The sequence below is a fragment of the Apis laboriosa genome, unplaced genomic scaffold, assembly GCF_014066325.1.
Source record: "Apis laboriosa isolate Shangri-la unplaced genomic scaffold, ASM1406632v1 scaffold13_cov153, whole genome shotgun sequence".
NCBI lineage: Eukaryota > Metazoa > Arthropoda > Insecta > Hymenoptera > Apidae > Apis > Apis laboriosa.
The window spans coordinates 3,588,077-3,605,135 of record NW_025221370.1 but is presented as its reverse complement, the minus strand read 5'-3'; the positions used below and the strand labels follow the sequence as shown (position 1 = coordinate 3,605,135).

General features: G+C 39.4%; 1 protein-coding gene across 1 annotated transcript; it reads right to left on the bottom strand.

Moving 5' to 3' along the window:
• Nucleotides 1–8,109: 8,109 nt before the first annotated feature.
• On the bottom strand, nucleotides 8,110–17,003 carry LOC122720931 (brain-specific homeobox protein homolog). The gene is made up of 3 exons (XM_043948040.1): nucleotides 13,182–17,003; nucleotides 12,637–12,889; nucleotides 8,110–9,145 (listed from the first exon to the last, which is right to left on the bottom strand). The coding sequence occupies exons 1-3, from the start codon at nucleotides 13,518–13,520 to the stop codon at nucleotides 8,892–8,894; spliced, it is 846 nt and encodes a 281-aa protein (XP_043803975.1). The 5' UTR covers nucleotides 13,521–17,003; the 3' UTR covers nucleotides 8,110–8,891.
• Nucleotides 17,004–17,059: the final 56 nt, after the last annotated feature.

The following is a 17,059-nucleotide window of genomic DNA, read 5'->3' as shown; positions in this document are numbered from 1 at the left end:
TAGATATTACGATAATTATGGCTATGACGAGTGAGAGCAAGATATGTAACGAGAAAATATTGCGTCAATAGGACGCGTTTAGGATTTAACGCGACAGGATTTTCGAATTAATAAAAGTTAGCGATCGAGTAGCGGTGATAATAATTGGAACAGTTGATTATTCCTCAAATCCAATCTTTTTTGCTACAATTTTTCCTGTTTGATGTACACGTGACTCGCGTGATAAACTTGTTAAAGCGTTCACGAACTATTAAAAAACCTATACGAAGTATAAACATTTCTATAGCGCGTGTTGAAAAAGACTGTAACAATTTGCATTTAAACATTGCAAATTGTTCCAGTAGTATCGTTATATTTTTTACATTTTGTTTCTATTTTTGAATCGTGATAAATTTTTAAACGAGCATTGATCATTCGAAAGGTTAAAAATTATTTCTTGAATATTTCAATTGAAGTTCTAATTTTGAATTTCTTTTTAATATTTAATTATTGAAAATTTAATGTTATTAATTTGTTTGATTGACTTGTTTGAGTAAAGTTAAATATTAGATGAATAATTAGATATATAGTAGAATGAAATAAAACTAAGAATAAAGTCGATATAATTATCAAAGAATCGAATATTCAGTGCTCGATTTTTTATTTTCACTATAACTGTTATTTTTGATTAATTTTTATCGAAAACAAGAAGAAAAGGAAAAAGTCGTGAGCGCGTAAATTTCATAAAAAATATGCATGCACAAGTAGCTTGTCCCAATGAGAAAATAAGAAGAAATTTATTTAGAAATTAAAAAAAAAAGAAGTATTTAAAGTGAACTTTAATAGCTGCTTCCCTGGGTACCAAGTGTAATAGGAAAGGCCTAGTTAGCTATATTTAAAATAATGCCTAAAATAATAAAAAAAAAAAGGAAGAAAACTCGAGGATACATCTATTTACGAGTATACTTCTGCACAATGTAATGCGCAATAACGATACATCCGTAGGATGTATATTTTTAATAATTTGAGATTCTTGCGGTTATACCGGATATAATAGATATTATAGTCGTAGGATTCTGAGAATGAAAGAGAGAAAAGGTACGCCTATTAGAAATTAATATTTCTTATGAGAAATGACGCAAAGATAATTCATAGTCGCAGAAAAAAAGGCTAATAGTAATCTTGTTTTTGAGCGTCAAATACCCACCGTTTGTCAACTTGGACACTATTATTCTGTTTCCCACTCTTTCGATTTCTTCTTCTTTCTTATTTCTTAGTTGTATTTCTCGTCGTATGACTGTTCTGTTATTAAACGATACTACTGTTTTTTGCCTACTACGATTATAATTATAATATATGGAAAATTATATGTAACAAATATAAATACTATAAATATTGGAGAAATCATATATCATTCTTATATTTCCTTTTAACCTATTTTAACACTGTTCAATATGAAATTTTAACTGCTTTTAAATGAAATCGTTTCATCTTTTAATTCTAGTAATAAAAAAATACAAAGTATTTTATCATTGAAATATTTAATTTATAACGATACGATGATAATTGTTTCGATATTGTTGTTTCTCTAAAACAATATATCGAAATATTCATTATTCCATCTTTGATCGTATGTATTTCGATTGCAAATTGAATTAATTATCGAGAATTTTGCTAGGGGGCGGGGCGAGCGTCTGTCACTCGTTGCGCACTGATTGTTCTTTCATCATATCTACGCGCATATAGTTATAACGAAAATCCCGCCAATTTAACGGATCGTGATCGCGTCATATTATATCAATCCGGTGTGAATCAGTTTAAAGCCGAAAGAAACCTTTGGTCTTTAGTTCTTTATCGTATCCTTGTCGGTCTATTCAGTGACTACTCGATATTCGTCTCGTGATACGAGTTGGGCTAGTGTATCGTCAATTTAATAAGGCATCCGGAGCATCGCGTCACATTGTCATCTCGAATAAACTTCTTTCAAGCCGGTCTAACCTCTTAAAACGGTAAAGGACCTTTGGTCTTTACTTCTTTAAACGCGGTGATAGAGTGGTTGAAAGGTGAGGACCACTTGAACGGTGCCGGAAGAGACGCGAGGACGTACAGAAGGGGTTGGCTGGGCTGCCTTTATGCCGTAACAACGAGGGCCCACTTCAGAGGGCAGGAAGCACAAAGGTGAGGGCGACTCCGTGACTATCGCTGAATCTTCCACGGTAATTATTTTTAAACACGTCCTGGAGATACGAATCTTTAGTGGTTCTAGCACCGAACGGCCGAGTAAACTTCTCGCATCTCGCATGGCCTAACTAAATAACCGGACTAATTAGACCGTAGCCGTGTTTTCCAGCACGTTGTATTGTATCACGTTGATAATTATTTTTTCTTTCTTTTCTTTTGAACAAGAACTCGTTGTCACTCATTCTCAGCCTATGTATCGTTAAAGTTTGTTATATTTAATTACGATAAATGAAATAATTTGTTTTTCGAAGAAATATCTTCAAAAGAAGTTTAACCTCTAAACTATTGAATTTGAGGTTAAGTTATACTTGATATATTTATTTGATTTTTTGATTTATCGATAATTGATTTATTGAAAATTTATAGTCTTTTTTCTATAAGTTTTATAATTTTGATAAATACAAAACTTTTTTTGCAAAAAGCTTAAAACTCTATCTAAAGATCAATTAAAAATTTGAAAAAATTTTCATATAAATTCGTATTTTTTAAAAATTTAAATTAAAATGTAAATTATATTTTTATTTCGATACCTCAGCAGAATTAATTAATCTTATAATTCGTGAAATTCTGTGAAATATCAATAATATACAATTGTTCGATCCTATCGGTGTCTGTTTCTTTTACTCGTTTCAAATCATTTCTTCGTTCATCTTTCTCTGTCGATCTTCCGATCATCAAGCTTTCCCTATCCTGGTGCCAGCTCCCCAGCAGTACGCTTTTATAGTGTAGCAAATCGAATCAGAACGCCCCCGCAGGGTCGTCAACAATATTATTTGTTAGCGGAAGTGCCGTAGTAACTGGAGGTTGAAATGAGGCCAGATTGCCCAGGGTGATCAAGTTAAACGGCACGTGGACAGTAATACTGTTCCCTCCACCACGAATATCCTTCTCTCGTAGATCCTTTCTCCTGTTCTCGAGATTCAACGGGTATATAGCACTGAATATATTTAATTCCTTTCCTTTCTCTGTGAACCTTCGTTACAAGAATAAACATTTTTATAAATACCTATATCAAACAATTTTTTTTATTGAAATGGGAATAGAAATTTTTTGTTGAATAAAAAAATAATCTTATAATATTGTGATATTCATTACACGAATTGGCATTACCGCGATTTAAGGAATCGTGAGATTCGTGATTCCAAAGTGATTTAAATTCGGAATAAAAGTTATTATTAAATGATTATTTAAATCAAGGACAATCATGATTCAGAGATCGTAAAATCTTTAACAAATCTAAACATTTATCACAGTGTTCAAAGTACTTAATTATTATATATATCGAAATTATTCAAAGTTAAGATTCTAGAATTCATAACCTCAATATAACCTCACATATCTCAGAAATCATTCAAAGATTGAAAGTTCATTAATTATATTTCGTGATGTTTGTGAAAAATCTTATTAATTTCGCTATAAAACAATTGGTTTTATAGTTTAAAGTTAAAAATAAAATCATCAAAAAAGATATTCACGTTTCCAATATAAGAGAACAATGCAATTACAATTATTGAAAGCGAATATTAAGATACAATAATATCTTGACAAAAAAATCTCTCTCTCTTTCTCTCTCGAATCGTAATGCAAGGGAAACAAGGAGCAGACAATGGTATAACGTTTTAGATCAGAGACGAAATGTCAAGGTAAAGAGCAGTAAAGAGGCTCAAGCGCATCGTGTTCGATGAACAGCACGCAACCGTTAGCCTAACAAGCTGTCAAGACGTCGCCGCGTGTCAATCCAATAGCCTGTACGAACCCTTGGAATAAATCTACTGGGAGTCTGTTTCCATCCCCTTTCTCTATCCCCGCAGCGACCAGAACCACCATTTCCTCTAAACCACTGCTTGTAAACTTTTAGTCCTGTGAATGCTTTAACTTCTGTGATTGCGCTTCTCTTGTATTTGCTTTTGTATTTCGAATCAATAATTCCTTAAATTCCAGAGATATTATTTATAAAATTATTATTAAAACGCATTATTCAGAGTTAATTAATTTTCATTTAATTTTTAAATTGAAAATATTTGAAAACTGAGAGAGAAAGAGAGGGAGAGAGAGAGAGAGAGATTTATTTTTGAAAATAATTAATTAAATTATATTTGATCGAATTTTTAATATTCTTTGTTGATTCTTCTACGATACGATCGGTTATAAATCCTTTTATTAATCCTGTGTGGAATCTTTCATAGATCTTATCCGCTTGTGCCAAAGTAATTTGATTTCCTCGAATTATGGTGTGCGTATGGGGTACCGTACGTTGCACGTACGATAATCTTCTCCTCTTTGATCTACCTATGACGTACTGTTCCAGATTAAACACTTTGTAATCCGTAATGCACTCAATTTAGTGTACGATCTAAGTTTGTTACTCGCGCGTAATTAATATAAATTTTCTCGTGTGATTTTGCACAAATATTCTCAAAAATTATCAAAATTACAACTGTTTCTATAATAATATTTTTTTAATTCTCAATGTCGATCAATATTAAATTATATAAAATTATATGAAAATCGAACAAGTACGTCCACTTTTATCGAAATAACAATTCTTTTTCTGTATCTCTTTTCGATGGATGATAACAAACAAGCATTTATCAATTTCATTTTACCTCTAGAAGGACACGCTTAAGTGGCCTTTGATCTTAACCCTCCATTAAGCGGCATTCTGCACCTTATGCACACTAATTATACATATATATATATATAATAAATTCCTAAAAATATTTTTTGTTACGCAATAATAATAGTTTATACAATAATACAATAATTGTAGATGAAAGTGAGATACCTCGCTTCCTAAGATGTCGGGCAAAATTACAGAGCTCTGTTATAAATCCAGTTATCGAGTGTAGCGGTTCAGTCGACCTTTGAGCGGCGTGCGAGTAACACGTTTTGAAATTCAGTTCGGCAAAATTGCGCGATTTTCTCATCACCATCTCGACCGCGTGAAATCGGATTAACGTTAAACGAACTCCCTTCGTTACATCGTTCACGTTACGATATATCAGTTTGTAATGAGAGACATGTTAAATACGTAAAAAATACGAAATATAAATTTAATGTTTAGAAATCATTCTCGATACGACGAAGAAACACCATAATCGAATCACTACCGCGATATTTTATTTCAACTAAACGTTAAAACGTCTTAATTATTTTACAACCTATAATTAAAAAAAAAGAAAAAAAAAAGAACGATAGAAATTATTCATTCGTTCAAACTCGTAATCTCATCAATAAACAACCTTCAAACCTTCGTCGAGTCGTATCAAAAACTAACGCAAAACAATCTCTCTACCCTAAATCACGCTTACTTCTTCCTACACCTTCCACGATCCAAATCTCGCATGAATCAACCATAAATTAAACCTCGATTAATACACTCGACTATCTTACACCTGCATCGAGCTGAACCCTTAACCCTCAACACAATTAAAAAATTAATATCGACGGAATAACACGTACAAGAAGAGTATTTCAATCGTACACGAGCATTATAAAATGATATACGCGTATACGTGTACGAACACACGTCACACGGTCGGAGAAAAAGACAGAGAAACGATAAGAGAGCGCGAACAATAGAGATACAGGTAGCAGCAGGCTATTCCAACCTCGTGGCTCGCGGACTGCAGCATCCTGTGCTGCGCATATCGGTGCCGAACCCCTATGAAGGAAAATAATGAAAGTAATGGGGAACCCGCCCACTGCATTTAGTACGCGCAGCTACCAACCCCTCCCCCTCCCTCTTTAACCCCTCATCGCGGCCACCCTGTCCACGGCCCCAACGGGGTTCCCCTCTGTACTTGCCGCCTTGTTCATTCTCATCCATCCTAGGCCCTCCCCATTGTCTATTGTACCTGCCATTTCATTGTCCTTTATTTCATTATTTTTGCCGCATTCCAGTCTCCCTTTTGCGCGAAGGCAAGAGCCCCAGGGAGGGGGCGAGAAAGAGGAGAGGCGAACCCCCCTCCTTTATTTACGGCCCCTGTAACAACAGACGTCTTAACGGAATTTAAACGTCGTAAATGGCATCCCATGATCTCGTTATTTTTTCTCCAGATCCTACTATCGAGAGATCAGAATATATATATATATCAAAAGAATTCAAAAGAAAATATTTAAATTTGCTTTGCCCTTATATATCTTCGCGTTGTCGAGGCAAGATATTCTACATAGAACAATAAAGAAAGTTTCGAAGGATTCGATAACGAATTTGAAAAATCTTTTTAATCTTTCGAATTTCTCGCTCGATATCCAACGATCGAAGGTATATATCTCCTTGAGCGAAAACACGGCGGTGATCCCATCCGTGGATCCGTATTTGAGAATGTGCACCGTGATTTTGCCACGGTAACGTGATTATAGGCCCCCACGTCTCTCTCTCTCTCTCTCTCTCTCTCGCGCGCGTTGCCTTCTCCACGCTTCTCTCTCTCCGTCTCTCCCTCTCCTCCTCCTTTCCCTTCTCACCCTCCACGGATGTGTGTGCGTGCGCGCGTCCGTTGGACCGTCCTTTTCATCCACCCCCACGAATCTCCACGGCGCCACAAGGGGGATGAGAACGCCGACACCTCCACCCTCTCTCTATACACGACTCCTGAACCGAGGGAGAAAGAGAGAAAGAGAGGGAGGAAGAGAGAGAGAGAGAGAGGAAGCATGGAGTAGCTACGCCGGGCTCTGATCCCTCGCAATTACTTCCCATTATCCGGGTATTAGGATTCACCCCAACTGGGAGCACGACGTGTTCCACAGACTCCGCCTATGCCTTCGTGCTCGACCGGAAACGCTCTCAGGCCTCCGTCAGCTCGCGATATCCCCCTTTCTTCCACCGGCCAGACAGGGATCGTGGCCTCTCTAACGTTTCGGCAACAGGTAGCAAAAGACGTTAGGCTCGGTCGTCCTTCTCGATATCGATCCCTCGATCCGATCTCTGCGCGTAGAGGTCCTGCAAATTTTCTAGTTTCTTCTTTNTCTCTCTCTCTCTCTCTCTCTCTCTCTCTCTCTCTCTCTCTCTCTCTCTCTCTCTCTCTCTCTCTCTCTCTCTCTCTCTCGGCTAACGTAGTAACAGTCCTGTGGAGGATGTTCTCTTTCGCTTTTTTCTCCTTTTTCATTTTTCTCAGGAATCTTTTCGAGATGGATGGATTGTTGATTATTGGGATAATTTGAAATAAAAAAGGGAAAAAAGGAAAGGTTAAGTGAAATCCTTTACGGGTAGCCAATTGTGCGTGGAAATTTTGCAAGGAAGTTCGTCGAGGAGGGGGGATGATTCACGGTTTAATTCGGTGGAATTAAGCGGGGATTAATTGGTTCTTTGGCTGTTTGGTGGAGCGCGTTAAGCCTCGAAAATGTTCGAAACGACGGGCGGGAAATGTCAGGGTGTCAATTAGCGGAATGATAATGTTGCAGGAAAGGCGGCCTCGTCATTCTTGACCCGCGACAAGTTGTAAATGTCACTCGTGATACGTATTCTTTCGTGAAACTCTATTGCACTCTAAAATTTGATAATCACGATAAATTCTTGGTAATAGATAAGAAAATATAACGATTCGATTGACGATATATTGATCATCGACTAAAAACTGGAAAAGTGCAAATATATATATATATATATATATATATATATATATTGAAAGTGAAATGTATGAGAGTTACTCTAAAAAAGATTATCTTTTTATAAAGCGTCTAAGATTATTTATTTAGAAATTTTACTCTCAACACCGCGTTCCATTAACGAAATATAACAACGCAGTAATTCACGCTTTAAATTTCCGTGAAATTTTTACTCCACTATTTTAAACATAAACAATAATACTTAACTGTTTAAAAGTTGAGGAAAGGGAAGAAGTCATACAATCTGGTCGTACATTATGACATTTTTAATCCCAACTTGAAGCTAACTTTCTACTTCGCTATAAAAAGTAACTCGAAAACAGACTAGTTTTATTACGGCATCTCGCTATAAAAAGTGTCGCAAGAGATCGACTAGACTCTAAATCACTAGAGAGAGTCATTTACAAGTCGTTTACACTTTCTACATCGTCTCGCCTTTCGAGTTCTTGTCCTTTCTTTCTCCCTTCCTTTTCCTTTTTTTTTTTCTTCTTCTTTTCTTTCTACCAACTTTTTCATCTTACACAGCTTCACACCTGACCCGTACATTACGATATCCTCGCGATCACAAACTCTTCTTTACCTCGCACCAAATCTTGCTCGTCAATCCCTCGTCGATCAAAGATTTCTCGAAAGGAGAAACGTTTCTCCCCTTGTTATCCTATCTTATTAAACATAGAACTCACTATGAAGTGTCATTTTACGAGATAATTCTCCACAGTTTTATTACATTCTTTAACTTGGTTCGTCTCACAATTACATCTCTCAAAATAAATAAATAAATAAATAAATAAATAAATAAATAAAATAACGAATCTTACGAAAACAAAATTTACAAAAAGAGTCAAACCGCACCGTTTCCACGTCGAATTGCACTATTTCTCGTAATAAACGGACACAGATCTGTCGTTCGAAAACTCGTTTAAAAACAGCGATTGCACGAAGAACGACGAATCCAACTAGACAAGATTCGCATAATCATAACACTTTCGAGTCTCCTCTCTTCCACCTCCTGTGCGACATCATCATCATCATCATCACCACCACCATCCTTCCGCCATCTCGTTTCAGCGATGTTGAGCACGTTGAATGGGTTGTTGGGTCGGTTGATGAGACAAAGTGACGGAATGGCGATAAGTGAGCTGATGAAAACCGGTCGGTGAACCGGTGGTGCGTCTGGAAACGTGGATGTTGGTCGTTCGCGTAGGTGATGGCGTCTCGTCACCCAGCACATCGATTTCGTCGTCGTCCGAATCCACTGGCGCGTCACTGCTCGCCCGCGATTCTCGGCCGCCGCTCAGAGAAAAATCCACCGGCCGTTCTGCAACAACAATTCCATCGAGAAACGAGATCTTTATTTTTATAATCATTCCTTTCTTTGACTTACTTTTTTTTCTACAATTTTACGCTTTTGATACGATAAGAGATGCACCTCTTTCCTGGAGAATTGATCGTCAAGAACGATCTTTTCGTTTATCGTTGCAAAAATGTAAATGTGTTTTTGAATTTATATTAATTATTGAATTGTCTAATTGGCAAACGAAGAATATGGAAAAATTAGAATTTGAACGAACGAGGCGCGTGTAAAATACAGTTCGAAAATGTTATCACACCACAGGCTCACTGGAAATTGTAAATTCTCCCCCCTCCTCCTTGTAGAATTTACTAGTTCGAAAACCTAAACTTTAAATTAAATTTCCCATAGTAAAATTATAGTGTAAAATATCTATAAAACGAATTGCTAGGAATTCCAAGAGTCAAGAGTAGCTATTAAAATACTTCCTACTAACTCATTTCTAATTTAAACCGAACCAACAATTCCAATTTCTCGTTCGATTCCAAGTCGAGCAATAACTCGTGACACCTTATGAATTCAATAAGAAAATAAAGAAACCAACAAACAAAAAAAAAAAAAAAAAAAAGAACCGAAAAGAAACGCGCGAAACTCCGCGAGAAGAAAATTTTCTTTCGGTTCTTATCTTATCAGTGGTCAGAAGAGGATGGAGCGATCAAATTGGGTCAGATATGTGGGTGTACACAAGTAAAGTCGTCCGGGCAATGGCGAATGTAGGTCTGGCCAAGCACTTAGCCGATAATTGACTAATTTTCTCGAAGACCGAGAATCGAGAAGGCACAAGAGGTAAGAAAACGGAGGCCGTGGAAGACGTGACGGAGGTTGAGACGCCGTAGACGGTGGGAAACACACGAATAAAAGGGAGGGAGGGAGGGGGAGAAGGAGGAGGAGACACGAAGAGGGATGTCGTAACTCTGCCCCAGCTTCCTTAGACCTTCGGGTTCGTGTCTCTAGACGACGACGACGACGACGACGACGACGACAAGGCGGTCTCGTCTTCTACGCTAGCTTTCCACCCCTCCCCTCCTCCTTGCTGCCAAGGAGACGTCTACTAACTTCGTTAGCCCTTCCTATCGAACGAAGCCATCTTGGCTACTGAGACCAGCAACTTGACGAAGGTTATGAGCAGATGCGGTCCAAGTTGCGTATAGAGGGGGGAGAAGGGGGAGGGGAAGAGGAGGAGAGTTTGATTCCTATTCCGAAGGCCGATTATTATTTGGCGGAAAAAAAAAAAAAAAGAAGGAAGAGGATTGTCGAGAGGAAAATATAATATTTTTTTTTCTTATCCTATCATTTCGTCAACTTACAGGAGTTAATTGGCGGAGGAGTTTGAACGAGGTGATTGAAGCGACGAGAGCGTCTCTCTCATTCTGGAATATATTATTTACATCGAATTATCAGAGTAACGCGTTTCTTTAAACTTTCCATTTTTTTTCTCTTGTTTCAAGTTTTTATTATTCGTTGATATATATATATATATGGATATAGTGTTTATAGAGTGGTAATTAATCATCTAGTTTTATGTACAAAGTATTTTTTGGACAGGGGAGGGATGGTATTAGAGAGGAGAGCAATACACGTATTTTCGTCCGCGAACGTGAACGTTACAGGTTTAAATCGATTCATGCGAGCGATCCGATTTAATTATTCCCAGATCGCGGCATTTACTACATTATAACAGCGCCGATCGTGCGCCATTGTGTGTTCACAAAGCGGTACAGTTATCGGGAATTATTACTCGATCTATTATTTGAACGACGCTGTTGTTCCGTCTTGCGCGTGTTGTTTACTGCATCGTGATACTCGCGAGAATAAATTATGCATAGTTGTACGAATGTAAACAGTTTTTTTTTTTTTTGCATGCAAATTAATTTTTTTTTTCATCCTTTTCAATAAATTCGAAATCAATATTCCAATGAATATATAGATCCGGTTTTTTTCCCCACCATCTTTCTTGACTCTTCGCGTTTCGAAAATAAAGATAAATTTTTCCTCTGTTAAGTCGCGATTCGACTCGAATCGAATTTTTTTTTTCTCGAATATTTTTTTTTTTCGAATATTCTTTTAAAATTATCGTCGATGATATTTNTTTTTTTTTCCTCGGCCGAAGAAGGACACGAAAATGATATAATCGCGAAAGAAAGTTGTAACGAAGGGAAATGTTTAAACGAGGGGGGAGGGGAGGATACGGAATTACTGCGGAGGATCGTGCAGTAATAAAAAGCGATCATTATCCATCCGACGTTAGTTAATCATTATAGTTACTGTGACCTCGGTCACGGTATGGTTAGTTAACTAAAGTTGCGTAATTTATTGCCAGCCGAATTTTGGTTGCATTATATGGTCCATTAGCATGGATAACAGGGAACTATTTGACGTACACGGAAATTCCGACGCGCTTGCCCGCGCTCGAATGCAAATTGATAATCACAATTACGAAGTTTATACTAATAACGATTTAATTGCGATACACAAGCCACGATCTACTTTCAGCCGCGATTATTATTTTTCCTTGCTCTGGTTACGAGGCGATTACGGGGGCCAATTACACGAAATCGTTGACGATAATTCTCAAAATCGCGAGAGAGAAATAATATTTTTCCTTCCCCCTCTTCTTTTCTCCCCTTTGTACTTGAAAATTTTATACCTCTCGATCAGTCGAAATTTATTTTTCAACCGATCTTGAGATCGAGAATGTTTAATGCAAAAACTCGTGGAAAAAAGGATGAAACTTGATCTTTCATCAAATTTTTTTTAGATCTTATCTGTTTCGTTCCAAGTACAATTTTTTCCCAAGAATCGAAATTATATTCGTAATATATATATATTTTCAATAAGTTTGAATCTTTTTTTAGGAGGGGATTCTTTTTTTTTTTTTCGTTGCAGAATTACGTTAAATATGATTAATGAGCAACTGATTATGTAGGACACATGGTGTTGTTAATCCGAGCTAATTGATGCGAAGCAACGCGAGCAGCAGCAGGCGGCGCGTGTTTATCGAAAAGTCGATGCATGTGTTTAGCGGTAATTACGCATTGTTAGGCGGATACGAAATTGCATAGGTTCTCCTCCAATTGCAATTAAACGCTTGCATTAGCTACGTGATGCGATGAAAATTTTAAGCGTTCATCCAGTTTATAATAAGTAGCTAACTTTCCATTTTATCAGATATAACTTTCGCCTGATGTCGCCATTCCCATTCGTCCGTTCCAAGGATCGCGATTAATTTCGAAATCTTTCCCTCAGAAATACATTTTTCTTATTCATTCCTTATTCAATTGATTCCCATCGAGAAAGGAAGGACGGCTTATCTATTCGCCCTTCGAATTTTAAATCGAAAAACGAAGAATAATTCTTAGTTCTTAATTCTCCTTTCGATTTTATTAGAAAGAAGTAACTTTTCTAGAAGAGTATATATATATATATGTATATATATATGTATATATAGAATGGCTTACCGGCGGGTGATGTAACGGAAACCGATTGGCCGGTGCACTGCTGATTGGAATTCTGATTTCCATTGCTTCCCGCGCTGGTGTTCAATTTCCTCAATTGTTTCTTATGCTTCATCCGCCTGTTTTGAAACCACGTTTTCACTTGGGTCTCGGAGAGGTGAAGAGCCGCCGCGAGCTCGACCCTTTCAGGCGTGCTCAGATACCTCTGCACCTCGAATCTAGCTTCCAAACCCGCTAATTGTTGGTCGCTGAACACCTAAATACGACGCAAACAATCCCGTCATACGTTTTATTCCTTCCCTATAGCCGTGACAATTTTCAACGACATTTAACCGAACATTTAACAACAACTGTTTCGAACGAGCAACTACCAGTTCGAATTTTTGTTTACCAAAAAAATTGTGCAAACTTGGACGATAAAAAGGAAAACTTTTATTTTTCGCGCAAGGAATGAAATACGTACGATTTAAAATTGCAATTAATCTCGTAATATTTTACAATTGATTTTTTGAAAAGCTTCTGTCTAAAAGAATTCTAGCCTCACTCACTGTTCTTGCCTTTCGTCGGCGGCAGTGCTTCAAGGCCGCGAGTTCGGTAACTCCCGGCACCACTCCAACCCCCATTGCGGTGTTACCGAAAAGCGGTCCGAGGAAGAAAGTGGCCGTGGGTGGTGCGGAAGGGTAACCGGGCAACAAGCTGGCGAATTGTTGGTATTGTTGATGCTGCACCCCGTGGGCGGACGTCAGGTGTTGGTGGTGAAGCTGGTGATGGGAATGCGGGGGTGCTGTGCCACGGCTCAAAATGTCTTCGATCAAGAACGAGGTTCTGCTCGCTGATGTCCCGTTCTGACCTGGCTGGGCCTGTTGCTGCTGGCAAGTCGACTGCATCTTCTTCTCTTTCGCGAAAATATGTTATTCTCGATCCTTTGATTACGTTCCAGCACCCTTACATAGTTCACACAACCGATTATTCTTTCTAAACACTCGACTCTCTCTTTTTCTCCATCTTGTTCACTTTGGATGGACGAATTCTTGAAACCCTTTAAAATTTCTCACATAGCTCGCCTCTTTCAATTCTTCTCGCTTTATCCTTCGAAATAAACTTTGGTAAACGCGCACCTCGAAAAACTCCTCCACAAGTTCCAATTTCTTTTAATTGCACTCTATGCGTATATATATATATCTTATAAATCTCTAGCACGTCCAACAACCACCTATCAATTAATTACCTCTCTCTTCATCCAATTGCACTCGACCTCTCACCCGTCCGATCTTCTTATTCTTCGCGAATAAATCTTCACGAATAATCGTGAACGGGGGAAAAGAGAAACACACCTCGAAGAAAAAAAAGCCCTCGCCTCGTCCAGTTTCACATCCGCGCGACACAACTCTTCTCACTTCGCCTTCCTTCCCGCAACGACGAACCCGCGTGATCTCGAAGATCGATCTTTCGACGCCTCCTTCTCCCTCCCCCGTACAAAATTTCCAAAATCACAAATTTCTTCTTCGCGTATCCGCACGTATCTTAAAAGAAAAACTTCACGGTCCGCGCGCACACGAAAGGGGAGAGGTTGTGTTGCCCCCCTTTTTTCCCGGAGGTGGCGGAATTTTGGCGGAATCGCGGATCCCTTGGGCGAAGGGAGGTCGGCAAGGGGGAGGCGAGAGGGAAGAAAAGAGGAAGGAAAGAAGGAAGGAAGGAAGGAAGGAAGGAAGGAAGGAAGGAAGAAAGAGGAAAGGAAAGAAAGAGAATTGTAATTGAATTGAAAAAAAGGTAGTCCGCCAATCTGCGGGAAAGAAAAGTGGTCTCGCTCGAGGTAGGCACGATAGATGGGTAGGCAGGCACGACGGAGCGTCGCCTCGTCTCGACGTGGACGTTTAGGGAGTATCGGTGCGCGATTCAAGGCGATTCAACTTGCCTCACCCCCCTCCGCGATCATCTCCACCCTCAGCCGCTCTAACTGGCCAAGATAAGTAAAGCTCGGAAGCGGATATCGCGAGGGGGGGAGGGTTGGAGGCGACATCCAGGCATTGGTCGGCGTCGCGGCGCCTGTCGTCGCCACGGTTGGCCCCGCGGTGAACGCGGGGCGGTACCAACGGCGCCGTTTCCATGGACACGCGCCGCTCGTCGAGGCCAACGCCGCTCTATCTCTCACCCTTGCAACCCCGGAGCAACCCCGGATCTGAAAGGGAAAGGGTGGAGGAGGAGGAGGAGGAGGAGGAGGAGGAGGAGGAAGGTGAGGTGCTCTCTGTATTCGTGGTTCCCCCGTGTCGTTGTGCATTCACATCGACTGCGCGATGACGATGTTCACGCGTGCACCTTTGAGGTAACTTTACCTACCGCTTAAATTGTATTTCTTTCGCCTTTATCTTTTCTCTCCTTTCTTTCTCCCTTCTCCCTTGTCTTCCCTCTTCTTTCCTCTTCTTTCTTTTTTTTTTACGTTTGATCGTCTCGATTTAGGGGAGAGATCGTGGGAGAAGATCGTTTCGAAGGGAGAATCGGACTTAGGAGGTTAGGTTAGGTTCGTTTTTTTCTTGAATTTCAATTGTGTATATCAATATCGCGATCGTGTCGAGTGAAATGATTTAAAAATTCGATTGAAACTCGAGATTTTTCGATGATCAAGGGTGAATAACAGGGTGCGTGATTTTAGGTATTAATACGAGGATTAAGACATTAAGAGGTTTCCTTTATAATTTCACCCTCACTTCTCTTTATTCGAGAGAATTTCATTTTGCGAAATTTAATAATTGCATTTCGAATGAGATATGGGGGAATGGAAATATACGATAGATGGTATTTGGTTTATGAATCGTGCGAATGAGGAGACGCGATATCGAACAATTTCCAACGTTTTCTCTCTCTCTCTCTCTCTCTCTCTCGTTCTTTCTCTCTCTCTCTGAAATTCGTGAACCGTGTTTAATGTTTATTTTTCCAAGAGCCCGTAGGAGGCCTTTTTCGTGAAAAACTAATAATTTTTTCTATTAAAAAGTTTCTCCGAATGAAAAGGGAGAAAAAGAGAGAGGGCATTTTTCATTTGTCCACTGTTTGCCGCGTTTCATCACGCTTTTCCTCTCCCTTCTCTCCTCTTTCTTTCCTCCTTTTTGCTTTTTCCCTTTCTTTCTTTCTTTCTTTCTTTTTTTCCTTTTCCCTATATCATAAGTATTGATCCTCCATCTGCATTGAAGCATATAAAGGCTTTTTTCACGAGTCAATACGTCTGTATTGAGTCTTGAAAGGATGGAGGATGCGTATCGGGGAGGAGGGAGTATCAAATTAGATTTACTCGTTGGACGATGTGTACGCGAAGCACCATGTATATATATTTGGAATGCGCGTCCAAAATAAACGGTACGCTCTCTGTACGCTCTCCTCCTCCTTGTATCATCCTCCTTGTATCTTGCAGTCTAAGAGTACATCTCGATCGATCGAGTTATTATGGCATTACGTCGTAGTCGCTAATGCGATTTTTCCATCCATCAGACATAACCGCCAATTGCCGTTGAACTGAAATAGAATAGTTTAACGAATTTCTCCAACATCTCCTCCTCCTTTTTACACGCGATAAATAAATCTAAATGATTCCTTTTTAATTCCTCGAACCTTATATTTTACTTTCCCTTCCATTCTCAATCATCCAAAAAATTACTCCAACGTCTCCTCCTTATAATTCCTTATAATTTCAAAACAAACCATAACCTCCCCCCCCATCTTCCTTCTCTCGATTCCATGAATTATCCAATTCGGTTATATTATTCCAACAACAATGTTTGCTTTATTATTATTATTATTATTATTATATCAACCTGGATCCATCCTCGAACATTTTCCAAACGCTTCCTTTCCCGCCCGACCTGTTTGGCAAAACGTTCGCGTAACGACGTCGACAATCGTCCGTAAAACCCCCGCATTTCTCCCCCCCCCCCCTCGATCCCATACCCCCTCCCCCTCCCCCGGATATATCCTCTCTATTTTAGGCGGCGACGGAAGGGGAAGTGGCGCGTGCCGGCATTTAGACGGGGGGAGGGTTGCTTCCGCGATTATTGGGTAAATTAACATCCCGGTAATTGTGTTACAGGCGAGTGTCCATTCAACCGTTCCGTCGATCCCTCGCCAACACTCGCCTCGACAACTCCCTCCTCTTCCCCCTACTCCCCCTTTCCTCGACGTCGACGTTAAAGCCAGAAATCCCAAGCTTCGACCTAGGTTTTGTCGAAACCGGAAACTGCGGCTAGCTGCGTTCTAAACCGATCCTCCGGGGACTTGTTAGAGCGAAAAATGTGCCTTGCTCGAGGGATCGTTCGGGCGATGATCGGATCTATCTATCGGCTATCGTTCGCCCGTCGTCGTTTCGTCGTTCGTTGTTGAGAGAATTTTTTTTTTGGAAGGGAGGGAGAGGTGGATACTTTTCTTTCCCTCGCGGATGAAT

Excerpts from the sequence above, each read along its gene's own strand:
- LOC122720931 (XM_043948040.1), bottom strand. The coding sequence starts at position 13,520 with ATGCAGTCGACTTGCCAGCAGCAACAGGCCCAGCCAGGTCAGAACGGG. Across the intron at positions 12,890-13,181 it reads GCCGACGAAAGGCAAGAACA|GTGTTCAGCGACCAACAATT; the intron begins GTGAGTGAGGCT and ends CGTCGTATTTAG. Across the intron at positions 9,146-12,636 it reads TTCCGTTACATCACCCGCCG|AACGGCCGGTGGATTTTTCT; the intron begins GTAAGCCATTCT and ends TTGTTGTTGCAG.